At 38.8% G+C, this 26,735-nt stretch overlaps 1 protein-coding gene across 1 annotated transcript in view; it reads right to left on the minus strand.

The window, feature by feature from the left end:
- Positions 1-416: 416 nt before the first annotated feature.
- The window catches only part of wdr11 (WD repeat domain 11), a 103,575-nt gene continuing 77,256 nt past the window's right edge, over positions 417-26,735 (minus strand). The window contains exons 21-27 of the mRNA XM_043713160.1: positions 22,689-22,854; positions 18,829-18,924; positions 17,839-18,004; positions 12,156-12,253; positions 7,516-7,661; positions 3,462-3,541; positions 417-1,479 (exon numbers count right to left, since the gene is read on the minus strand). Coding sequence (XP_043569095.1) covers positions 1,322-1,479; positions 3,462-3,541; positions 7,516-7,661; positions 12,156-12,253; positions 17,839-18,004; positions 18,829-18,924; positions 22,689-22,854 — 910 coding nt within the window. The 3' untranslated portion in view covers positions 417-1,321. The remainder of the gene's footprint in view (positions 1,480-3,461; positions 3,542-7,515; positions 7,662-12,155; positions 12,254-17,838; positions 18,005-18,828; positions 18,925-22,688; positions 22,855-26,735) is intronic.

Raw genomic sequence — 26,735 nt, forward strand, 5'->3', positions numbered from 1 at the left:
AATGCATCACATTGCTGTTTGTGGGATCTTCTCATGTGCATCCTGGCTGCCACATTTACCTGCATTGCAATTTGAGACTCAGAAGTAATGTATTGGCTGTGCAAATGCTTTGTGATATTCACGGTTACAAAAGTGCTTTTACTAGTCAATTTTATTCCTCTCCAGTAAAAATAGAGAATCAAAATGGGCACCTCGGGATACTTGTGTGGGACATAAATTGCACAAGATGGGAGGGATCATGCAGTTTCACATTAAATAGGTGTCCTGGTCTTTCCCATTTGGAGGAATGACCTGTAATGGCAACAAAAAAGAAAATATCTAAACCATTTATAATCTGTATTAATATATATCATGTATAACATAGGAGTGGATAGACTATCTGTAGACAAAGTTGAACACAATTAATTAATCAACACTGCAGACTAAAAGTATTTTATTCAATGTTGAGTACAATACGGGGTAATGTTAATATAATTTCCCAGCATCCTCCTTCCCTCACTATCTTATCTTGAGATGAGATGTTCAAGGTGTGTCCTGGTCAATGTCACCTACATCACGCTGTTTTAGAACAGTTTTCTCATACCTGACTGTTTCATCCACCACCATCCCACTCTCCTGCTTATTTCATTTCTGTGATACTGTCACCGTCTGCTTCTGTGTCCACCCCATTTGAATGTGCAATCTTCACATCGTAGCTCTGTTTCATGTCTTTAGTACATTTTAGAATCAGCATTTTATTGCAAACTAAACACTCAATTATATACAAGAGATACTTTATACCTCATTTTATAAATTGCTTATGCACATTTCACATTTGAATAAATCTAGTTTATCAAGCAACAAACAAAATTATTTGTATATCCTTAAACAATATGACTTAAGTGCAATTCTGATCACATAGGCAGTTTACATCTCTTGTCTAATTACAGAAATGAACTTCTGCATCAAACACAAATCCTGACAATTACTGGACAATTTCCTTCTCTGTGGTTGTCCATGGGTGCTTAAAAATAATACAGCCAAGGTTATATTAGACAGAGGAATTTATCCAAATTTTTCATTAATGTGAGAATCACACGCAAAGAAAGGCAAATCTGTATCAAAAGTCTACACATGCCAGAAAGCATTACAGTGAGATATTATTGTTGTACATGTTTGTTTTTTTGCTGATTTTCACTGTGAAGTAACAACTGGAATGTATTTTGGTCAGACTGCACAACTGGAGACAGCAACACAATATTCAAAGTGCTCTACTTTAGTCACCAACTGGTTCAATTAATCTTCGAAATTATGGAGGGCCAATTTAATTTCAAGGTAACAGTCATGAGATTGGTTTATCTTCTTTGTTGTGCTGCAAGTCCTTAAGTAGTTCAGCTCCAGCATCGCCTGCTTTTGTGGCAAACAGAATTGCCCCTTCCTGTAAATTCAGCATCTTTAAGTACCTTGCATAATCTGCATATACAGCATTGCAAAGTTTCTGTGAACTCTTATTAAGGAAAACATTTTTAAAGCACCATCAGTATTGTGCAACACTTTTTTAGCATGGATCATCAGACATGTATTCAAGATGTTATTGCAAAAATAACTATGGTGAGGAAATATTTTCTGTAGACACATTTAAATCAATACGATAACCCTGTAAGAATAATTATGAACCTATTCTATGTTTTTCTTTAAGCAGGAGTATGTAAAGATATAACCAAGTTGTGGCACTCAAAATGTTGTGATTTGGGAATCAGTTATAAAGTTCTCAATTCACATGTAGTAATCCAATCAGCACACTACAATGTGCTATATTTTGGGCAACTCTATAAACACATTACTAAAGAACCCTTTTCAGTTTAACAGTAGTTTACTGTTAACTACTTTTCATTTTATTGAATACAGAAGGAAGCTAAATATACCCGTAATGGATCTGCAACTGGGAACATTTAATCCCAATTTATCGCCTTGTCCTTTATTTCCTTCCTTTAAAAATAATAGATTGCCTAGTTAGGTTATTGCCTTTCTCTGATTGGTTACTTTGGTATAGGATATCAAGCTCCAGTGACCCTTACAAATAGAACCTTCTTCCATATTAAAATTAATGCAGTTCAAAACTCACTTTTATGTAACAGGGTAAATTTGCAATACTTGGGTTTCCAGATTTATAAATGAGACATACAACAATATACTATGAGGAACAGGGTGAAGCAATTATATCATTTTGGAACTTCACTGTGAACAAAGCCAAGTTACATGAAAGCTAGCACCTAGGAGCTTAAATAAAACTAGTGGATAAGGGTGAATCTGTAACTCCAGTCCAAGTTATGGGCCTTGAACATGAGTCTCATGACTTGGTGCAAATTGGGCACTTAAACTTTGAGAAATATGATGGGATACGTAGATACAATACATAGTTTGAAAAATAGCAACATGCTGTAATGGGGTATGTATGCAAAGGCTGAGGTTAAACTTCTACACTCGCCCAAACCTAAAACAAGAACACAACAAAATATAGCTCACTTAGATGTAACCAATTTAAATTTAACACTTTTACATTTTTGGGGGTCAAATATTCTAAATAAAACTCAATGCTAATTTATTAAACATGGAAAAATCTTTATGAAAAGAAAGTTTGTGAGATAATTCACAGTAAAAATGTATTCCCACATTAACACATGTATACAGACCAACTGGTGAAAAAGTTTAAGTAAAACATTGGTTTTGATTTGGTTGCTTGGTGTGGAACCTATACCAGGTTTGATACAACTGCAAAACAGAAAAGGCTTCTCTCACTAAATGCACATTGGATAAACATACAATGAATACTTTCTGAAAAAAGTATACATTTTATGCTCAGATTACATATTTCATCTAGTGATCGCTTGCTTGAACCACCTCTGAAGAGATTGAAGGATTGAGTAAAACACAAAAATATCCAATTCAGATTATGCAATCATGAAAATAGAAGCAAGGTAGTGGCACTCAATACCTATTACAATAAAATAGACTGTTTATGATCACAAGTGACCCAAGTGAAAAAGTTGATTAATCAAAGAATATCTACAGCAGACCTGGATCTGTAATGCTAAACAATAAAACACCGGGGAAACGAGAGACAATCCTGAAAGGAATCATCCAAGGAAACCTAACAGAATTATATAAAATAGCAAATGTTACCAAAAAGGTATATGTTATTTTAATATATAGGACAAGGAGGGACAAGTCAAAACTGATGAAAATTCATGCAAAGCAGATTTTCTGTGCAGGAAGTATGATGAAAAGTCTTGAAATTATTTAACATTTTGAACATTGTAAGCGACTTTTCATTTGGTGATCAAGTTGGAATGAAGTCATTCTCAGTTTGCATCTTTGATCATAAAAGACACAAATGGGTGAAGGTGTCACCATTACGACATTGAAAATATGATTTTGTGACAGAAATATTAATTTTGAAGCATTCAACCTAAAAAGGATATTTGTACTTTCATTTATTTCTATAACCCCATAGTTAAGACAAGCTTCCAAGAAGAGTGCAGCTCGGTCAAAATATCGCATGCTGAAACATAGAGAAACAATGTACATGTTTATATTTCTGGTAAATATAGCTTCTATGTTAAAATAGAAAGAATACTGGAATATTAAAAAATATAAAGAATTAATATTTAAAAATCCATTTTATAAAATCACAATTCAAAAAATCTAGTTGTAGCTCATCGATGTGCAGAATCTCCTCTCTCACAAAAGTTTAAATTTTGACTCTACTAACGTTCAGGAGTTTATTAAGAAGTTTCTTTCACAAAATAGAGTCACGAGTTGATAGGATAGTGAAGGTGGCATTTGGTTTCCTTTATTGGTCAGAGTATTAAGTATAGGAGTTGGGAGGTTATATTGCGGCTGTACAGGACATTGGTTAGGCCACTTTTGGAATATTGCATGCAATTCTGGTCTCCTTCCTATCGGAAGGAAGTTGCGAAACTTGAAAGCGTTCAGAAAAGATTTATAAGGATGTTGCCAGGGTTGGAGAATTTGAGCAAAAGGGGGAGGTTGATTAGGCTGGGGCTGTTTTCCCAGGAGCATCGGAGGTTGAGGTGTGACCTTATCAAGGTTTATAAAATAATGAGGGGCATGGATAGGATAAATAGACAAAATCTTTTCCCTAGGGTGGGGGAGTCCAGAACTAGTGGGCATAGGTTCAGGGTGAGAGGGGAAAGATATAAAAGAGACCGAAGGGGCAACTTTTTCACGCAGAATGTGGTACATATGTGGAATGAGCTGCCAGAGAAAGTGGTGGAGGCTGGTACAATTGGAACACTTCAAAGGCATCTGGATGGGTATATGAATAGGAAGGGTTTAGAGGGACATGGGCTGACTGCTGGCAAATGGGACTAGATTGGGTTGGGATATCTGGTCGGCATGGACAGGTTAAACTGAAGGGTCTGTTTCCATGCTGTACATCTCTATGACTCTATGACAATCCAATGCATATGAACGCAGTCACCTGGCTTCCAGAGCTAGCTTTTGCAACCTCTGTTTATTTGTAAGTCATTGTGTCTCTGCACCAGTTTTACATACTTGCTTTCCACCATCAGGCATCTTTCAGCTGCTTTCGATTCTTTGCTTATTCCTTGCCAGCCAAGTGCAAATTTGCACAGGTCAGGCTCTGGTAATGCCTCAGAAGAGGCTTATACAGGAAATGCCTTCAAAGCCCTCCTGATCATGGCCATAAGCAATATCAGTTACATCAAGTTTAATTATTATTTTTGGATCAAGTTTTGTTTAAACTTTGTTCATCCACGGGATGTGGACATCACTGGCTAGGCCACCAACTAGTGACCATCTCTAACTGCTCTCAAGAAGATAATGGTGAGACACCTTCTTCAACTGCTGCAATCCATGGAAGTGGGTACACTCAGCATTGCTAGAAAGAGATTGGGCACACCGGTGTTGTTAGAAAGCGATTGGGCACACCTGGTGTTGTTAGGAAAGGAGTGGGTACACCCGGTGTTGTTAGAAAGGGAGTGGGTACACCCGGTGTTGTTAGGAAAGGAGTGGGTACACCCGGTGTTGTTAGGAAAGGAGTGGGTACACCCGGTGTTGTTAGGAAAGGAATGGGTACACCCGATGTGGTTAGGATGGGATGGGTACACCCGGTGTTGTTAGGAAGGGAGTGGGTAAACCTGGCATTGTTAGGAAGGGAGTGGGTACACCCGGTGTTGTTAGGAAAGGAGTGGGTACACCTGATGTTGTTAGGAAAGGAGTGGGTACACCTGATGTTGTTAGGAAGGGAGTTCCAGGATTTTGACCCAGCAACAGTGAAGGAACAATGGCATCATCTGACCCAGCAACAGTGAAGGAACAATGGCATCATCCCATGTCTGGACAGTGCGTGGTTTGGAGGAGAACTTGCAGGTGATGCTCATCCCGTGCATCTTTGGTCTTTGTTCCTTTTGATTGTACATACCAATAGGTTGGGAAGGTGTTGTTTAATTGTTGCAGTGCGTCTTGTAGACGGCACACACTACAAGTACAACTTTTAAATGATAATACAGCAGAATGGCACAGCACAGGAGGTGGCTACTTGACCAAATATATCTATGTGAGCTCATGGAAAGATCTGCCAAATTAGTTCTACACACTGTTCTGACCTCATAACACAAAAAATGTCTCTTTACTAATTATTTACCCAATTTCTTTGAGGAGTTATAATTAAATCTGCTTCCACTATCTTTTGAGCAGTGCATCCAGTTTACTCAAATTTAAAACAACCTTTTGCACTAAATAAATCTTTCAACATTTTACTTTAAATTCTTTTATCAATCATTTTAAACTTGTGCCGTCTGGTTACCGACATTTCTGCCACTGCAGACATTTTTTGTCTTTTAACTATCAAAACACTTCAACAACTATTAAATCTCCTTTAATGTTCTCTAGTCCAAGGAGATTAAAGTACTTAGAGTCATAGAGATATACAGCATGGAGACAGACCCTTCGGTCCAACTCGTCAATGCTGAGCAGATATCCTAAATTAATCTAGTTCCATTTGCCAGCACTTGGCCCATCTCTCTCAAAACCCTTCCTATTCTTATACCCATCCAGATGCCTTTTCAATGTTATAATTGTATTAGCCTCCACCACTTCCTCTGGCAGCTCATTCCATACACGTACCACCTCTGCATGAAAAAATTGCCCCCGAGGTCCCATTTAAATTTTCCCCTCTGACCCTAGTTCTAATTGCCCTGTAGTTCTAATTTAGATAACTGTAAGGTTCTGCATTTTTGGGAAAGACAAATCAGAGCAGGACTTAAATACTTAATAGTAAGGTCCTGGAGAGTGATGCTGTACAAAGAGACCTTGGAGTGCAGGTTCTTAGTTCCTTCAAAATGGCCTCTTAGGTAAATAGCATAGTGAAGGTGGTGTTTGGTATGCTTTCCTTTATTGGTCAGAGCATTGAGTATAGGTGTTGGGAGGTCATGTTGCAGCTGTGCAGGACATTGGTTAAGTCATTTTTGGCTTGCTAACCACAAGGAGCCTTGTTGAACACCTTACTGAAGTCCATAATGATCATGTCCACCACTCTGTCCTCATCAATCGTCTTCGTTACTTCTTTAAAAAACTCAATCAAGTCGGTGAGACATGATTTCCCACGCACAAAGCCAGGCTGACTATCCCTAATCAGTCCTAGCCTTTCCAAATACTTGTACATCCTGTCGCTCAGGATTCCCTACAACAACTTGCCCACCACCGACGTCAGGCTCACCGGTTATAGTTTCCTGGCTTGTCCTTATCACTTTTTAAAAATAGTAGCACCACATTAGCCAACCTCCAGTCTTCCGGCACCTCACCTGCGGCTATCGATGATACAAATATCTCAGCAAGGGGCCCAGCAATCACTTCCCTAGCTTCCCACAGTGTTCTAGGGTACACCTGATCAGGTTCTGGGGATTTATCCACTTTTACGCGTTTAGGACATCCAGCACCACCACCTCTGTAATATGGAGATTTTTAAAGATGTCACTATCTATTTATCCACATTCTATATCTTCCATGTCCTTCTCCATCGTAATCACTGATGCAAAATACTTGTTTAGTATCTCTCCCATCTCCTGTGGTTCCACAGGAGATCTTTGAGGGACCCTATACTCTCCCTAGTTACCCTTTTGTCCTTAACATATTTATAGAATCCCTTTGAATCCCTTTAGATCCCTTAATCCTATTTGTCAAAGCTATCTCATGTCCCCTTTTTGCCCTCCTGACTTCCTGCTTAAGTATACTCCTACTGCCTTTACACTCCAAGGATTTACTCGATCTCTGCTGTCTATATCTGACATGTGCTTCCTTCTTTTAATCACTTAAAACAAAAGCAGATATGAATCCATAAACTGTTCACAATAACTAAAATTATATTCATCTGAATTTATAGTTTAGAAACCCAAGCACCTTGTCCGTGTACAACTCCTTGATCAATCAGTTTTCTCAATAAATACACATGCACACAATCAAATTTGTTTTGATGAAAGCCACATTTCTTACCTGTATAGCATTTCTGCAACTTTGCTAAAGCAGCCCAGTGAAAGGAGGACTAAGATAGCCTTTGATTTCTGGTTTATCTGAGGTGAACACAGATGATCTACCCAGCGTTTCAGTACTTCTGCACACTCTTCAGTGTTTAGCCGGACCTTTATTAAAGAAATAGAATGAATAGTAAAACTTTTCTGGTATGTATCTGAGTATCTTGACAAAAGGATGTACGTTACATTGAAAATAACTTGTATTTGTAAAGTCACGTTATCTTACCAAACCATAGCGTTTACTCACAATAGAGATGACAAGTGGTTGCTTGGCTCGAGGGTCACAATGCCCAAGGTGAGGGGAGAGGTTGAGAAGGAAATTTCTTCATTATAGCCTCAGCCAGTGTGGGAAATTAACTTCCTGGCCAACTTAGCTAACCAACCTGTAAATTGTATTTAGATAGTGCCCTTCACACAAAAGCATTTCACAGGAGCAGCCTAAAGCAATAGTTGGCACTAAGTCACAAATATTAGAGCAGATAGTGGACAGATTTCAAAAGGATGAGAAATTAAAATCTCATCGTTGGATTGGACGACGATGTAGATTAGTGGGCATGGGGTGATAGGTGAGCAGGAGTTGGTGTAAGTATATGAATAGCAGAGATTTGGATGACCTGAAGTTTATGTAGAATATGATGTGGAGAGGTGAAATGCAGTTAGCAAGATGGGGCCAGCACATGGTTCTGAAAAACATCGACATTCTGGGGAGTCGAATCCTGCTCTGCCTGATGTTGACTCAGGGCCTGCGACTTGCTCTGTCACATAGTAAAGATCCTGGTGTCTCTTGAATAACTGAGGATGTGACCTGAAGAAGAATGCGGGAGGCCAGCCCAAAGTTAGTTGCAATAGTCAAGCCTGCAGGTGCACTTGAGCACGCAGGAGCAGTGTCGCAGAATGTTATGAAGTGTGGTGGAAAAGGTGGTTTCAGTAATATTATGATATTTAGACAGAAATTCATCTTGAGGTCAAATATGATAAAATTTCAAATAGTCTGCTCATGTTCAGACCAGAGTAAGGGATGGAGTCTATAGCGAGGGAACAGATTATGCACAATGGGCTGAAGGCCATAGCTTTGACCTTCTCAATGTTTAACTCAAGATGATGACATGGCATTTACATGAATGTGGTATTTAAAAGGTTAGACAATTTACTGATATATGAAATTTTGGCAGATGTGAATAAAACTGAACTTATACTTAAATAGAAAATAGAATTATTTACTTACGAATAAATCAGTATTTGCAATCTGCAATAAATTCTCAGTAGTTTTCATATTATTAAATGATTATATTTATTAAAATAATTAATATAAATAGTAATATTAAATGCACAATTATGCTTTAAAATCTGACTTTTCAAATATTAGCACAAATAGACTTAATATTTTCAAGAAAGATTTAAAGGGCCAAACATATATTTTAAAATTAATTCAAATAGTGAGATTGTTGGAGGGAGAATCCACATTAACATTCATATGGGGATTTTATATAAGCAAGCTGATATGCTAGTGTGTGAAGTATGTTAATTACAGGAAATTAATATGAAGTGCATTGTGCTGCAGTTTTCCATACAAGTTCAGGATTAGATCGCCCATTTTCCTAAAATACAAGTGATCTTCTTCATTGATTATGGCATTCAGTACTTCTCCAGACTAACTGACCAGAATAATATATAATCTTGGTCAACATATAACGTATTTAAATTTATAATAATATCAATTTTTCCACTAGCCATCGTTCAAGCACCAATATGAAAAAGCAGTGTTGAGAGTGTTGCTGGAAAAGCATCATGAGAGTAGCAGGAAAATCGACGTTTCAGGCATAAGCCCTTCCATCAGGAATGCAGACCTCACTGACTAAATATTTGAAAATTGCATTTCAGATTTGTATAAATGTGTAACAAGTTTTATGACACTCTAATCTTAGGCAGGGCAATTTTGCTGCTTGCATACAAGCGCTAATAAATCTGTGACTAACAGAGTGTATTTTGTTCAGTCACTGGATTCTGAATAGAACTTTAATCAAAACAAGTACCAAACAACTTTTAATCAGACATGATCGAATGCTGAAACAGACTTGATGGGCTGAACTGCCTAATTCTGCACCTGTAACTTATGGTTTTGAAACCAGTACGTCATTCAAAGCATCTGGTTTGTTCGAGTAATAAAATAAAGACAGACTTTAGTCACAAACAAAATACTGCAGCCTTGTGGAAAATATGAAAATACTGGAAATGCTCAGCTGGTCGTGCTACATCTGGTGAAGAGAGAAAAACAGATTTTGGCATAAGGTCATCAATCTGAAATGTTAACATGGATTCTCTCTTCAACAAGGTGGCCTGGCCTGCTGCGTTTTCATAACATTTCCTGTCTTTTTGTGCTGGATCGTCAGTGACATTGAGCTGACCAACGGATAGTATTGAATATCTTTAATTAGATTTAGAGTTGGCTTTTATCATCAACTGCACTCGAACATAAGAATACAAGAGTAGAGTGAAAAATGTACAGCGTCGTGATTCGCTGGTGCCACCTAAGCTACAAAACAATAATTAAAAAACCCACCAGAAACAAGAGAAAAAGAGCCAAATGGGAAGCAAAAAAAGTGCTTAAAGAAACAAAAACGTCTAGATCTTAAAGTGTTTGGCATGAAGTCTCAGCCAGCCTGTGAGTCTCAATTGTTGGCCATGTGAAACTGTGCTCTTGCTCTGCTGCGATTTCCATCGCCACCTCAGATAGAACTATTTAAATCGAAATCTTGAGGAGGTGATTAAGCTCAGTTGACTAGGCAGCTAATATGTGGAATATTAGCAGCATTGTTTCTGTCCTGGCAAAGTAGACTTAATACCTATTTCCCTATCCTGCATCTGAGAATGAATGGTAATGCAAAACCACTGGACACAAAAGAAGTTGCCGAGCAAAAGAGCTCAGTGTGAAGCATCAGCAGACAATGAGCTACCCTTAGAATGGAGCAGAGTCTTACCCATGAACAGAGCACTTCAATTATTAGAACTAAAAGGAAAAATATGGAAAGACATAACAGTGTCAGCATCTGCAAATGAAAAGATTGGAATGGAGGATTTGCACATGAAAGAAAAGTATACATCAACACAAAGACAACATGGGCTCTGAAAGACATTACAGAATTGTGATGGTGCAGTAGAAGGCCATTCAGCCCATCATGTCAGCATTGCCAGACTTTTAAGCAAGGTCAAGCACTTCTGTGTTAATTAGGGCTTTGAGAACTAATAGAGTTTGTGGTTAATGGGTGTGCAGGACTTCTGGAATTCTGGACAAAAACAGAAGCTACGTAAGGATTCAATCAGGGTCACCGATTAGAATAAGCAAGCAAAGTCAAGTTTTGAGGTGATCAAGGCAAGGTTTAAGGTTTAGGCAGGGAAATAAATGAGGAGGATAGGTGCTGTTTTTGAGATGGATGGAAGTAAATTTAATGAAGAAGCAGATATGAAGAATGAAGCTGAGCTTGCCATTTAGCAGAATGGCAGGGGTCTGCAACATGCAACTTTCTTTAAGGTGGCACTGGAAGGTTGAAGTGGTCAACATCATGACATCTAGGCCTTGGTTAAGGAATTCTAAAAACTGCTTCAGTTTTGTTGATATTAAAATTGAAGAAATGATTGAAATCTGAAATATGTGGAATATTCAAACAACATTTGAATAATATCGCAACTTATCTTAGTTTGAAGGAGGATATAAATAGATAGTGCAGCATATCATCAGCAGAGAAGTGCGAAGTGATATATTTCATTAGAAAGAACCAGCACAGGCACCATAAAATAAAGGATGTCATTCTGAAGGGGCAATAACAAGAGATATATGCTACAGACAACCGAAGGGCAGGGCAGGTTAAGAAAGCAGTTAATAAGCCATATGAGATACTGTTTTATTATGAATAGAAGCACAGAGAACCAAAGCAAGTAAGTTATATTGTAACTTAATAAAACACTGGTTAAGCTTCTACTGAAGTAGTGTGTCACTTCAGAGTTGCTCTTTCGGAAGAATGCAAAGCCATTAGGGTGCAGAAAACATTTATAAGAATGATTCCAAGGATGAGGGAGTCTTAGTTACATGGATAGGTTAGAGAAGCTGAGCTGTTCTCCCTCTAGAAGAGAAGCTGCAATAAAATTTGGCAGATGCGTTCAACATCATGAGGGGTTGAATAGTTACTGAGAAACTGCTCCTGTTGGGGGTAGAGTCAAGAACCAGAGGACATCAATTTGTGGTGAATGGCAAAACAGCCAAAGGCGTCATAACGAACAAGCGACTGATGTAATAAACAGTTAGATCTGGAATGCAGTGCCTAAGTGTGGGGTGGAAGCAGACTCAATTGTCACTTTCAAAAAGGAACTAGATAATTATCTAAAGAGAAAGAATTTGATGGGCTGCAGTGAATAAACATGCCAGGCACTTTAAATAACAGGGTGTCTATATATAAAAACAACCAGGTAACAGCACAGTCAAACTAGTGAAGTGACGGTCAGCAATATCGCATGCAACTGAGGGGTGAAGGAAGTTGAGGAGGGACAGAAAATGTATTGTATAAGTATTTGTTTTGCTGTATCCCAAATGAATAATAAATTATGTACCTTTGCAAGCCACGCAGCTCGATTCCATTCTCCATAGGTCTGCAAATATCGACAAGCATCTGCAGCTTTATCAATCAGGCAAAGCAGCTGGACTCCTTCTGCAAGGATTACCAAAACAGAAATACTCAGGGCACTGAAAACCCTCAAATCAGGTCAACATCATCAATTCATCAGAAAGTCTTTACAGATATGAACAATTAAAACAGATTCCCTCAAAACACTTTTAAAAAATTACATTCAGGTCCAAAAATAAAAATTGCTGGAAAAGCTCAGCATGTCTGGCAGCTTCTGTGGAGAGACAACAGAATTTATGTTCCAGGTCAAGTGACCCTTCCTGAGAACTCTAACATCAGGCCTGACGGTTCAAGATGAGCCCAATGTTTTAAGCAAAACAAAATTTAAAAATTACCTAGACCTTTCCCAGCTATGACAACAAGCAACAGTATTTATATTAATTCAGTTAACTGTCAATTACTTCACGCCAACAGCATTCTAAAATATTACAATTCTTTTAAAATCAAGAAATACACGATGTTTACTTTTATTGGAGGCTTTCCATTGTGCAATGCCCTGTAGAAAGCATTTGAATAGATTTGTGCACCAACTCACGCAATTCAGAAAGGACATTAAAGCCATGGAGAGTGCATGACCTAGATTCACCATGGTAAGGAGATGAGGAACTACCCTAAATCCAGACCTCCAGGAGAGACTAAAAGTTAAGATTTTAGGTTAACTTTAGGATGGCCTCTGGTTCATTTTAGGCTTTTCATCAGAACTGGGAAAAGTTTGAGATGTAATGGATTTAAAGCAGGTAAAAGGAGTTGGAAAAAACAAAAACAAAGCTGCATGATAGTTAGAAAGCAGGAAAGAATAAATGGTAAAAGTATAGATAACGCAGGACCAAATGGAATGATGATGGTCGTGAGTTTTGAGAAGATTTGTAGCTCAGGATGAGGTTCTGGATGCAGGTTTGCTCACTGAGCTGGAAGGTTCATTTTCAGATGTTTCATCACCATACTAGGTAACATCATCAGTGAGCCTCCAGACAAAGCACTGCTGATGATTCCTGCTTTCTATATATATGTTTAGGTTTCTTTGGATTGGTGATATCATTTCCGGTGATGTCACTTCCTGCTCTTTTTCTCGGGGCGTGTTACCTGGTGTGGTGATGAAATGTCTGAAAATGAACCTTTCAGCTCAGCGAGCAAACCTACATCCGGAATGATGATGGGATAAGAAACAGAAGGTGTCTGGAGGAGGTGTGAAAAGTTATGAGTTATGAAAAGCTCCCAACTGAAAGCAAATTAAGAGGAATACAGAACAGACAAACCAAAAACCAGAAAAAAGACAAACAAAATAGGAATGGTGGTTAATATCTGAAATTAATGAATTCAATGTGGAGCATGGAAGGGTCTGTAGTACGTAATCAAAAAGTGAGACATTGCAGCTTGAGCTTAAACTGAACTTCACTGGAACCTTGCAAGAGGCCAGGAACACAGACTCCAAGGTGAACAACCGAACAGACCAGGGTCTGCAAGCTTTGGGTGCAATATATGTGATCTGAATAGACATGTTCCACAAAGCAGCCTATCTGTATTTGGTCATCCCATCATTGGGGAGGTTGCTATGTGAATAGAAAAGAAACTACATCAAACTGAAAAAACTCTGAGTAAATTGTTGTTTCATTAAGGAGTCATCTTTGGGGACCTGTAGAGTTAGAACGGAGGAAATAATTGTACAGGAAGCGCAGAGGGAAGGGGTAGGCTATTGGGGTTACTGAGGAGTGGACCAAGTATCACAGATGGAATGGAATGTTGAAAACTGAAGAAAAGACTATTTTAAATTTTCAGCATATGCAGTACTTCGCTTCTCTGCAAGGACAAGTGACTGAGATATTTAGATTATTTTCAAAGAAGCCAAAGTAAGTTACTCTAATAACATAACAAAATGTATATTGATGGCTTCAAATGATGTATCAGCAGTGAAGAGGTTTCTTCTCAAAGTTTAAGCACGATTGATTTATGATTAGTAGGAAATACAGGAAGCTAATGCAAGTGGAGGGTGAGGGTGGGGGATGGTGAGTCTAGGTAGCGTAACAGGTCAATGCACAAAGGTGATCTTGGGTGTAAAAAGATTCGATGACTGGAGATGTCTCTTTTCTGCAAGCCCCAAAAACCCTAAACTTGTTCTTTGATAGGATTTCAGTTGAAATGTTCAATACATTACAATGCAAATGTAAAACTTTTGTTTTCAACAATGCTATTACATGCAATGTTATAATGGCAAATTCCAAACAAAACACATGCACAGAACTGATCTAGCCATTAAGTTCCCTAAGTTCCAAAGTTTCGGATTCATTCAGTTCAAATATTTCTCCTTCTTCCAACCCCACTAGCCCTTCTCATGCAGACTCAGCTGAAAAAAAGCAGTAGTTGGCTTAATCATTTCTTTAGATAACATTTTAGCACATCTAATTGTTTTTTCAGCTCCCCTGAACACTTATTACATAATTCACGATTATCTAGAATATTACTGGTTCTAACATCAGATACATCCCTTTAACTTACAGCTCAATTCAATTTATCTACACAATTCTATTTTTTAATGCCCACCCTCCTCATTAAATAATAACTTTTACTTGTACTCTGGAATTCTCACATTTGGAGATCTCTCAACGTTGATTCTTTTTTGGTGTTTTTGCAAAGTTTTCTGCCTTAATTTGAGCCACATCGGAGTGATTGCAACAAAGTCAGTGAGGTGGATCTCAGAGAATGAGTTCCCGGAAATCCAAATCAGGGAGCCCTGGCTGACAGATTATAAAAAGGAGGGTCAGAGATTCTGTTCAATCTGAAAGCTGGATCTAAGGAGGCCAGACCAACATAAAGTACTGTGCACGTATAATTAAATGGTCACCTGATTCTAATGGAGGTTGACACCTGCACAGCTGTATCAGTGATTACAGAAACAGTCTTTAACAAAGTTCGCTCTGGAATCCAATCCTGAAGTTTGTGCAAGACCTTGGATAGACTGAGAACATATACTGGAGAACCTTTACAGATTAAGGATACAACTTCAGATCCAGTCTCTTATGAGAAGTTGCTGGTTCAGTTACCACTGACTGGAGTAAAAGGTGTGGCCCAAGCTTGTTGGGGTGAATTTGGGTGAAAAAGATTGACCTTGATTGGCTTAACATTTTACAATTAGAAAATGGCTGAGTGAAGTCCTAATTAAATACTTATAAGTTTTTCAGGAAGGTCCAGGGAATATTAAAAGAGCCAAGGCCACCTTGCATATTGACCAAAAAGCAATTCCACAATAGTGCAAAGCCTGCCCACTGCCATTTTCCTTACAAGCAAAAGTAAAGACAGAAATCAGGAGGCTGGAAAGGGAAGGAACAGTCCAGTTTGTGAAATGGGCAGCACCGCTTGTACTGGTTATGAAGCCCGACAGATCGGTTCACCTTCGAGAGCATTTTAAAAAAAAATGGTCAACCACTTCTCACAGCTGGATAAGTATCCAATTCCTTGCATAGACCAGTTATACATAATTTGAGGGGCATCAGGAACGCCAATGCCAGACACAAGCCTCCTCTAAGCAAGAGAGACTGTTTAATTCAGGGGATGACGTTTAATGCCAAAACTTGGAAATAGCCCTGCATGGGTAAGAGGCATGGTTGGCATGAGGTCAGGATCCGTGACATGCAAAAATCAGGTAGGTGAGGCAGTCTTGAACAAACATGTGGACCACATGAAAGCTGCAATCTCACAAACAGTAAGGGAGCAAAACGTGCCAAGCTCCTCAACAGTCTTCCCAACTCTTCCAGAACGTGTGGATTCGTCCCCCGACTGCCGCTGCCTCTTTTCCATCATCCACCGCCCGGACACGGCTTGGTGTGCCCATTTACCACCAGGCAGTGGGGATCCCCAGTGGAGGACTCTCTATGCAGGGGTCCTCCCCTTTCTCTCAGGGATCTGGGGTGGAGGGTGCTGCATACAGCAGTGCCCTGCAACCGCAGATTGCGGTGGCTCCCGGACTCCCAGCACAACTGCTTGTTCTGTGGTGCTGTGGAGTCCGTGGACCATGTATATATTGGGTGTGGGCATTTGCACTCCTTTTTTGATTTTCTTAAAAACCTTCTCCTCTGTTTTTGGTTGCACTTCAGTCCCACACTCCTGATCTTTGGGTACCTGCTGCGGAGGGGGCAAGGTAGATCAAAGACCTAATTGTGGGCCTGCTCCTGGACCTGGCCAAACTGGCCATAAACGAGTCCAGGCTGTAGGCCGTGGAGGGGGTTGTTAGGGCCAATTGCCTGCCCCTTTTCCGCGGTTATGTCAGAGCCTGGATGTCTCTGGAGAAGGAGCATGTGGTGTCCACCAACACCATCGAGCTGTTGAGGGTGGAGGTGGGGCACTGCAGGGAATGGAATGTTTTATTTCCTCTCCAACTCTATTTTGATTTAATCCCTGCCCTCCCCTTCACTTTTTGATCACACCGAATTACTCTCTGAGAAGGGTGCTTGTCACTGGCCACTTGGGTGTTCCCCTTCTTCTTAGTGGTGGAATATAAATAAAGATTTACACACTTGCTGTTCTTCACTGTGTCTGACACCTGCACACACAGGACACAGGTGCTGGGGAGAAATGAGCACTACCGCTGTTAGGTGGTAGTGTGGGGAAAGGGGAAAAAAAGGAAGAAAAAATATTTAACGAAAATAAACAGGAGTGTCAGAGGTTCGGGGTTTACTCTGAGAGCCAGCTCTGAGGAAACCAGAACAGTGTCAAGTCCTATGCACATTGTAATCAAGGGTGACTTGGTGACAGGATACTTGCCTCTGTGGAGTTATTTCACACATCTCCTTGTTGTAGTTCTCCTCTTTCCAGTGCAGGATATTTTACTGACTTTTTTTTTTTTAACCTTTTTCCATTTAACATTGAGCCTTTGGCAATAATACAAGCCAGAAACTAATGGGGCACTTTGAAGTGTGATGGATGACATAATGTTGTTTTATTTTCGATTAGAGAACAAGAAAGAAAGCGGAAGCTCCAAAATTGTAACAGTTGGGAAAGAGATGTAGAGGTGCACTCGACTTGCCAAATCTGTTCCTGTCATTTATTTGGAGAAGAATGGTACCGAATATATTGAAAGCTCTCATTCAGTAGACAGGTGCTTGGCTTTGATATGAAAACCAGAACATTTGAAGTTTTGTTTTGAGAGAAAGTAAATTAAAATCATTCTTTGGGACTAAAATGATGAAAGAGCTTTTTCGTAAGTTGCGAATATCAAATTCAATTGTGCAGTTGTGAAATCTGAATCAAATGGTCACATGGAGAAAGTTATGACTATCTCTCGAGTAAAATCCATCGGTTGAGGTTTTACTATTTAATTTAAATTAGTAAACGTTTTGACTGACCGCTGAATACAACAGAAAGACAGCCAAGCCCCATCTACCTATGAAAATATTTTCCCTACTCATAAGGGCATGGCGGGCATCTATGAGGATTCCCAGACTTTAACTGTTTTTGGAGTTAAACCTTTTTGTATTGACCTATTGGTCAGGCTTTGCATTCCATTCAAATCTCCACAGTGAAAGCAAACATCATTAATAGTAATCTGGAGACTACCACATATGAAAAGTACGTAAACAAAGTTTATGTAACTGAATGTGCACAATAAGGTGTCTCACCTGCTAGCTTTCCATTCGCTATCATGTTAGTCGCCACCAGTTTAATGGTGCTCTGGGAAGGACCTGATGAGGTAATGGTTGTAACAAGGCAAGCTTTCAGCGAGTCACAATAATAGCTGGGATTCTCTGCACTTGTTTCAAGTAGGAGTTGCACTGCCCTGTCCGTCTGTCAAACAAACGATGATATCATAAGGTAAGTCAGCATAATTCTTCATGTGAAAACTTTCTTTATTTGCCAGTACAACTATTTCCTTTTCTGTATAGGAGTCATCTTAACAGCAGGAATGCTAACTTTAATAGAATTGAATGTTTGAAATTAGCTTAAAATCTGTATTATTTGACATAGCTTGAGTTTACAACTTATTTTCCAATGACAATGCTGCTGGCTCACATCAATCAAACAACTTAAAACAAAGAAATATTATATATTAAGGAACTGAACATTTCACGCACTGACTATAGTTTACAGCTCTTTGATTCATGTACATCAAGTGTTAAAAATCTTGTAAATATTATGCATCTCCTGCAAATGTCACACTTGGTTTCTGCAAAACATTTTCCTTGCCACATTTTATTAATTACACCTCCACTGTGATAAAATTGTGAGACCGCCACACGACTGTCAGCAACACCAAGGACTCTCCCAGTACCCAGTATTACTATTAGAGAAAAGGCTGGAAAGTAATATTCTGGAGTAACACTCCCTCTAATCTGCACACACCAATCAGTGCGCTAACTCATTCATTTCCAGTTTCTCCAGCTACTGCCATGCACGGACCTTGGAACTTCACGCAGCAGCTGAAGAAGTTAGAGGGAACACATTTCAAGAGCAAATTCCTACATATTTTATTGTGATTACACAAATAGTTTCCTTTAATTCATACATTAATGCTCTCTGACTAGCAACAGAAGTTAGACATTTGCTAGTTTATTACAAAGAATAAACTAGCATTGCAGCCTTGATGGTCAAGAAGGGTGCAGTTTTCTTACCTGGCCTAGTAAGAGTAACTGGTCAGCACATTTCCTTGTGTGATCATATGTTGTTCTTTTAGCCTCTTGCAGGTTAACCCGGTCAATCTGGGATCTCTACAAATAAAATTTATTTTAAAAGAACTTGCACAAAGATGAAAAATTACTATAATAAAACCATTTTTTCAAGAACATGCAATACTGCCTTAGAAAATGATTTTTCGAAGCAAGGTAGTCTCAGAACAGAAAATATCTTGATTATTATTTAGGTACATAAAATTAAATGAAAATTATATAAATAATTTTATCACACAGGATGTTCTTGAGCACCCCATTGTAATGTAGCTACGCTATAAACAGATTGTTTCATTCATAACATTCCCTTTAAAATTCCACAGAAAACCTTCGCAATGCCTTTTAAAAATATTCCTTGTGGTCTGGTTGATTGAGCCTGCCATAAATATCTGGGAGATCAAATTTGAAAAATTTATTGAAGCTCATCTTTAGCATGACGAAAAATTCCCAGAAGAAGGTGATTATTAACCCCAGAATCTGCAGCATTTCTCAACTGTGTTAATTTGAACCTTCAAATATCATGGGTCCCCGAAACCAATTTAAGCAGAAAAAAATATTAAAAAGTAACAAAAGCAAAAATTTCAAAAAACATCAACACTCCATGCTGCAATTTTAAAATAAACTGCTAATGCCATATTTCAATTAACTACAAGTTTCTATTTTGAAACAAGAAATGAGCATAATACAGGTGCACTGCTTTGGGGGTTAGTGTTCTAAATTGCAACAATTGCAAAGACCCATCATTTGTAATATTAAATAACAGTACTCTGAAAGCCATTTAGCCAAGTTAATTCTGAACATTTCACTACTGTACTAAATGTGGACAGGGTGTGAATCATTTAATTTTGATGCACAGAACTCAGAAACGATCAATCATGACAATATAATTCCTGCAATCAACACAATGGGGCACTGCAACCACTTGTTCAATGAAAGATATATTTTAATTTATCACAATGAATCATTTTCATCACTAGGTGACTGGGTTACAGTTTTCAGTTACATACTCAATTCTTCAAGCATCTTACCACATTCTCCCCATTTTACTTTCATTCCAAGTCCTGAACATCTTTTATTTTGAAAGCAAATTGCATAAACTATGTTTAAAATTACCTTTCTTTTAAATATTTGAAAAGCCTTATTAATCTTACTATTAATTCTAGAGAAAATCCATAACGGTTAAACAGAATGAATTCAAGAATAAAACAAATAGATGGACACATTGGAATAGACATAAGAGAATTTCAGAACAGGTTTAGGTTATTCATAACTTCGTCTGTTTTGTCACCATGATCAATTTGTCACTGAACTCTATCCACTTGTCTTTAAGGATCAAAATCAGGCAAGGTGGGTTTAAGTTTGGATCTCTTCTGAAGAAAGCATGTGCTATATCAATCATTAATTTTAAAACTGAGATCAACAGGATTTTAGATAGCCAGAAGCATTAGGGTGAGTTAAGTTGTAGATTAGCTTGATCACCTTGAATGGCATAATAGCCCCAAGGGGGTAAGTGAACTAACTCTCTTCTTATGGATAGCAGATTTACTTCCCGAAAGGACACTAATGAATCAGATTGTATTTATAATCAATGGCTGAAATTTGAATTCCAGGTTTTATTGATGGAATTTAAATACTATGAACTGGCATGGTTGAATGTGAATCCTTAACCCCTCAGCACTATGAAAGAAAAAGGGAACTTCAGATTAGTTAATCTAACATTAGGAAGGTGCTGGAACCTACTCTTAAGAAAGCCTTAAAAACGCACAGATTAATTGGAACAAGTCAACATGGTTTAACAAAATGGGAATTCTGCTTGAGAAATTAAGTGCTTTTTGAAGATGAACATAGTACGGTAGCTAAAGTAAACCAATACATGTAACTGTTATTAAATTAGTGAGACTGAAAATTGATAAATCAACTGTATTTAATGATCTACATTCCAGAGTGTTAAGTAGACGTGGATGTGGAGATAGTAGATGTGTTGGCATTCATCTTCCAAAATTCAATAGGTTCTGAAACAGTTTCTGCAGATTGGAAGGTTGCAAAGGTAACCCTACTGGTTAAGAAATGAGAGAGAGAAAATGGAGAGCTACAGACTCATTAATCTGATAGCAGCAGTAGGGACAATCTAGAGAATCTATTAAAAAGGACGTAATAATTGGACAATTAGAAAATAATGATAGGATTTGGTAGAGTCAACATGATAAGGGAAATAATTTTGACAAACCTGTTGGAAGGTTTTTGAGGATATTACTAGCAGAATAGATATGGGAGAAAACCAGTGGATGTGGTGGCATTTGGATTTTCAAAAGGCTTCAGTAACCTCCCACAGGCCGGTAGTAGGTGAACACGTGACTTGGTATGAATTTAAGAACTGGTTAACAGACAGAAAATAAAGTCAGAATAAATAGATCATTCTCAGACCGCAGGCTGTGACAAAAGGAATACCGGGAGAATCAGTGCTTAAGCCCCAGCTGTTTATGATCCATGTCAATAGAGGACCCAATGTAAAATTTCCAGGTTTGCTGATTGCACAAAACAGGAGAAGAATGTGAGGAGGATGGAAAGAGGCTTCAAGAAGATTTAGATAGATTTGAGTAGGGGCAAGATTGTAGATGGAATATAACATGAAAAATGTGAACTTATCTACTTTGGTAGGAGAAACAGAAATGCAGAGTATTTAAACGCAGAAAGATTGGAAAGTGTTCAGTATCCTTGTAAGAGCACACTAAGCTAAATGCAGGTACAGCAAGCAATTCAGGTGGCTTTTTTTTGCAAGAGAATTGCAATAAAGAAGTCCTGTTGCAATTGTATAGAGCTTTGATGAGACCACATCTGAAGGATTATGTCCAGTTTTGGTCCCCTCACTTGAAGAATGCACTAACCATTAAGGGATTGCCACAGAGATTCACCCTGATCCATGGAATGGCAGGAATGTCCAATGAGGACAGATTAAGGAAACTAAGTATATATTCTGTAGTGCTTAAAAGATAGAATGGAAACCTCATCAAAATATAGACAACTCTGACAGAGCGAGACAAGATAGTTGCAGGAAACAGGTTTCTCCCGGTCAATGGTATTTAGAATACAGTCTCAGGATATGAAATAGGGCACTTAGCTCTCAGATGAAGAGAAATTTCTTTATTTAGAAAGTGGTGATTTTTGGAATTCTAGAAAGAGCCGTGGAGCTTTATATTCATGAAAGTGAGTAATAGATTTCGAAAAAGAAAAGATATGGGGTCATGGGAAAGTTACAGAAAAATGACAGACATTTAGGTAGAGGTAAAGGTTCAGCCATGATGGTGGCACAGCAGGCTTGATGAGTCAAAGGACCATCTTCTGTTCCTATTTCCAATGTTTTCTATCTCTCTTTTACCTTCTTCCACAGCTGCTCGTGACTTTGATCAAGTCCACAAAAAGCTTTTGGTACTGTTAGCACTCAGGCTCTCTCCTGCTATCTCAATAAGCTTTTGTAAGAAATGGGAAATGCCCACATGAACAGTCAGATACAGAATGGGGGGACATGGACAGAGGTCCAGGCAATAAAATATGTTAAGAAACATTTGTAACATGACGAACTTCAGGAATGATGTCTCGCAGGTTACTCATGTGACACAGGAAAGAGAAAATACTATCCTACCTGAAACAGTTAGCTACAATTTGTATTAACTGGAAGTAGGAAGAAGAGGCTCTTGTGGTGCAGTGAAAGTGTCCACACCTCTGAGCTAGAAGGTAGGTTTAAGCCCTACCTTCTCCAGAAGTGTACCATAACAACTCTGACCAGACTGAATTAAAAATAATCTCACCTGGAAGTAGGAATTCTCACAGAGTATGTCATAGCAAATATCCAAAGGACTAGCTTGGTTCTCTTGAACGGCATTGGGTGGGATTAGCTCCTTTCCTTTTGAAAAGCTGTACAAATAATGAGCTGCAACAGTCCAGAATTGCAGTTCTGACTCATCACCAAAAAGTCTAAAAGAGAGAAAAAAAGTAGAGTTCATTGGGACTATATCAACAGAAGATTGTAACAAAGGAGACATTTTGAATAGCTTTATTAAATGTAGATTAAACATGAGGAACAAAAATCTCTTCCTTCAGTAAAAATAATTCTTCAAAGAAGGAAAAGGTAAGGGAACAACACTACTTCCTCAAACAAGGAGGTCACATGTTCACAAGTTAAATTTGTTTTAATGATTATTATGGGGCGGCACACCGGCTCAGTGGTTAGCACTGCTATCTCACAGCGCCAGGGACAAGGGTTCGATTCCGGCCTCAGGCGACTGTCTGTTTGGAGTTTGCACATTCTCCGTGTCTGCATGGGTTTCCTCCGGGTGCTCCAGTTTCCTCCCACAGTCCAAAGATGTGTGGGTTGGGTGAATTGCTCATGTTAAATTGCCCATAGAGTTAGGTGCATTAGTCAGGGGGAATGGGTCTGGGTGGATTGTTCTTCGGAGGGTCGGTGTGGACTGGTTGGGCCTGGTTCCACACTGTAGGGAATCTAATCTAACCATTACATATTAAACATCCGTCTTACAGGGTCTGAAAGAGCTCACCAACTACTTCTCAAGGGCAACCATGGATGGGCAATTAATGCTCGTCAACCAGCGACGCCCATGACCCATGAGTGAATAAAAAAAAAGTGCCCAGGCCAAGGTTTCAAGACACCACCAGAAATATGCTCTTTCTGTTCCTGTGCATGGTCAATTTCACCATTCAAATAGGAAATTTGTTCTCTACTTCAGTATTACCTTTGCCAAAAATTTAACCATGAACGTGATTTTCCTTCAGCGTATTTTGGCCACTTCCCTTGGTCGGCCATGCATTTGTAGTGGGGAATACTACAGCCTGTAGGCACTTTGCAATAGTTTAAAAGCATTGCTGGAAATTCACAGGAGCCTTTAAATGAAACAGTTTGGAGCCATATGTTTCGCATTGGAATGAGTGAATTGGCACTCAGTATTAAGTGCATTGATCTGCACATTATTGGGCTTTGCTCACAGAAGGGAACAGGTGCTTAAGACAGAATCTGGGGTAATGCTGTGCATCAGTTTATTATTAAGGAGTGAGATAGACTGCAACCCTTCTCAACACAAGGACTATTGGTTAATTCATACACGATCTTCACAATGCATTGCATGTGAAGGTTTCATTACTTCATAAATTTAACAATTCTCCTTTCACAATATAGATGTTGCTTCTTTATCTTCACCTGCAAAGCTTTCAAATATATTGGTGAGAGTGATGGTCCCACTGGGTGTGCAACAAGGACTCAGTTCACAGCACCACAGCCAGTGTCTGATGTATGAGGAAGCAGGAGAAAGTGGCAAAGCAATAGTAACAGTGAATTCAATAATTAGGAGAACAGACATGCATTTCTATGGCTGCAGACATAATTCCAGGACTGCATGGTGATTCACTTATGCCATGGTCAAAGTTGTCACTGAGCAGCTGCACAGCACTGAGGGAGAGGGTGAACAAACAGTGATGGCAGTTTTATGGGCACCAACAACAAAGGCAGGAAGAAGGATGAGGTCAGGCACACAGAGTTTAAGGAGGCAGGAAAGAAACTAGCAAGCTTGGCTTTAAAGGCCTACTGATTACTCCTAATGATATGTGTAGGGCAAATTGAAAAGACACTGAGAAAAGCATATGCTATCTCCCCTCGACTGCACATATTAAAGTTAAAAAAAGAAACAAAGAAATTATGATAAATCTGTGGAAAATATGGGTTCAGCCTCAATTGGTGTAACGCACCCAGTCCCTGGCACCATACTTTAGGAAAGATGCTAAAGGAAAGTATCAAAGGTGCAGAAATATTCACAAGATGAGAAACTTTAGCTACATAAATGGCTTAGAGAAGTGCAGATTTAGCAGGAGATTTGACAGAGTCTTCAAAATCATGATGGGTCAGGATAGAGTAGACAGGGAGAAACTGTTTCATTGGTGGAAGGGTTGAAAACCAGAAGACACCAATTCAGTAAAAGGAAAAACAACATAATGAGGAACAACATTTTGAAGCCATGAGTAGTTAGACTCTGGGGATGCACTGCTGAGACGCTCATGAAAGCAAAAAATATTGGATAGTTTTCTGAAGAGAAAATTTGCAGGGTTACAGACAATGTAGCAGAGTGCAATTAGTGAGTTACTTTTTATACAGTGGCATTGACATGACAAGTCAATGGCCTTATGTGCTGCAACAATTTCTACAATAACTCTGCCTGGGGAAAGGAGAGTATGGGATGCTTTATTATGCTTTAAGAACCTGCAATAAAACAGGTTAAGACAACCAAGCAAAATACTGTGGATAAAAACCAAAAGAATTGCAGATGCTATAAATCAGAAGCAAAAACAGAAGTTGCTGGAAAAGCTCAGCAGGTCTGACAGGACCTGTGAAGAGAAATCAGAGCTAACATTTCAAGTCTGGTGACCCTTCCTCAGAACATTTTTGTTTCTGAAAATACTGTGGATGCTGGAAGTGTGAAATGAAGAGCACAAAATATTGGAAACTTTTAGCAGATTTATTTGACGAGTTGATGAACAGTTCTGATGAAAGGTCACTGACCTGAACTATTAACTCTGTTTCTCTCTCCCAGCTAACAAGCTGAAAGTTTCCAGATGTAGAATACAAAATACTGCTCATCACCAGTATTGTTGATTGTTTAACTAAATTCTATAGAGAAGCCACATGTATTGTACTTGGGATCTGTGAAATTTCTGTAAAACTTCACTGGGGCCTCAGAAGCTAAATGGTTCAGTAGCCCTGTCTTATAACGCCTTAGAGAATGGTGGATGCTGAACCATTAAGCAGAGGGAAGAATGGCAAGTTATGAAGAGAAAAGTAAGAGGTCTTGAAGGGAAAACAGTCATAAGGTCAAGAAACTATGGGAGGCAAGTTCAGATATTGCAGACATAACAATATTCCAGTGGAGGGTTTTTGATCCTGGGACATAGGTGAGTGTTTGGTCTCTAAGTAGGGGGAGATGTTGTAACTTCTGCACGTTTTAAAGAGTGCTGTGTCTGTTGGTGCCAGCTTAAATTGTATAAACAGGCGCTTGCAGTTTAAGCTGATTGCACAGCTGAAGGTGAAGGGTCAATGGCTGTAGTGGGAGTTTTGTACCCTGTGATGTGCATGTAAAGACACTGGTAGGGAAGACAATAAAATTTCCATATTGCCTGAAACCCTGATTCTTCAAGTGCCAATGGACCACTGTAGAAAAGGATAACATCAGATGGATCAATTGGTAATCAGCACAGTTACGGATATTGCAAAAATTAAAATATTGTCCCTCCACAGTGATGAGATTATGTCCAAATTAAAGACATGCAATATGATGATAAACTATCTCCTGCCTTCTGTGGCTCCATTTGGAATCATGCTGCAAAGCCAACAGGTTCAAACTCCAATTCCAGGACATGAGCATTAATCCAGGTTGAAACTGCAGGAGTGGTACAATGGCAATAGCGTTCTGGATTGGTGACGCTTAAACCAAGGTACCATTAGCCTATTATAGTGCATTGGGAAGGTTCCACTATACAGTACCAAAGAAAGGGGGCATTTCTCCTGATTAACCAATACCATGCAAAAGGAAAATTGAACATTCATTTCATCATTACAAAATTAATAAAGCTGGAAAAAGGGTAACAAAACACTAGGGCTCATTTCTAAATGGACAAAAATTAAAAGAGATGAAGATTTATTAAGTCATACAATCATAAAATCCCTACAGTGATAGAATTTAGAACTGAGATAGAATCTTACAAAGTCCTATTAAGAGTACAGTGAACGGTCTGGTCATGTTATAAAAAAAGGGATGCAGCACTAGAGCAATTGCATAAAGCTTCACAAGAATTCC

This window comes from Chiloscyllium plagiosum, chromosome 22 (assembly GCF_004010195.1).
Source record: "Chiloscyllium plagiosum isolate BGI_BamShark_2017 chromosome 22, ASM401019v2, whole genome shotgun sequence".
Taxonomy (NCBI): Eukaryota; Metazoa; Chordata; class Chondrichthyes; order Orectolobiformes; family Hemiscylliidae; genus Chiloscyllium; species Chiloscyllium plagiosum.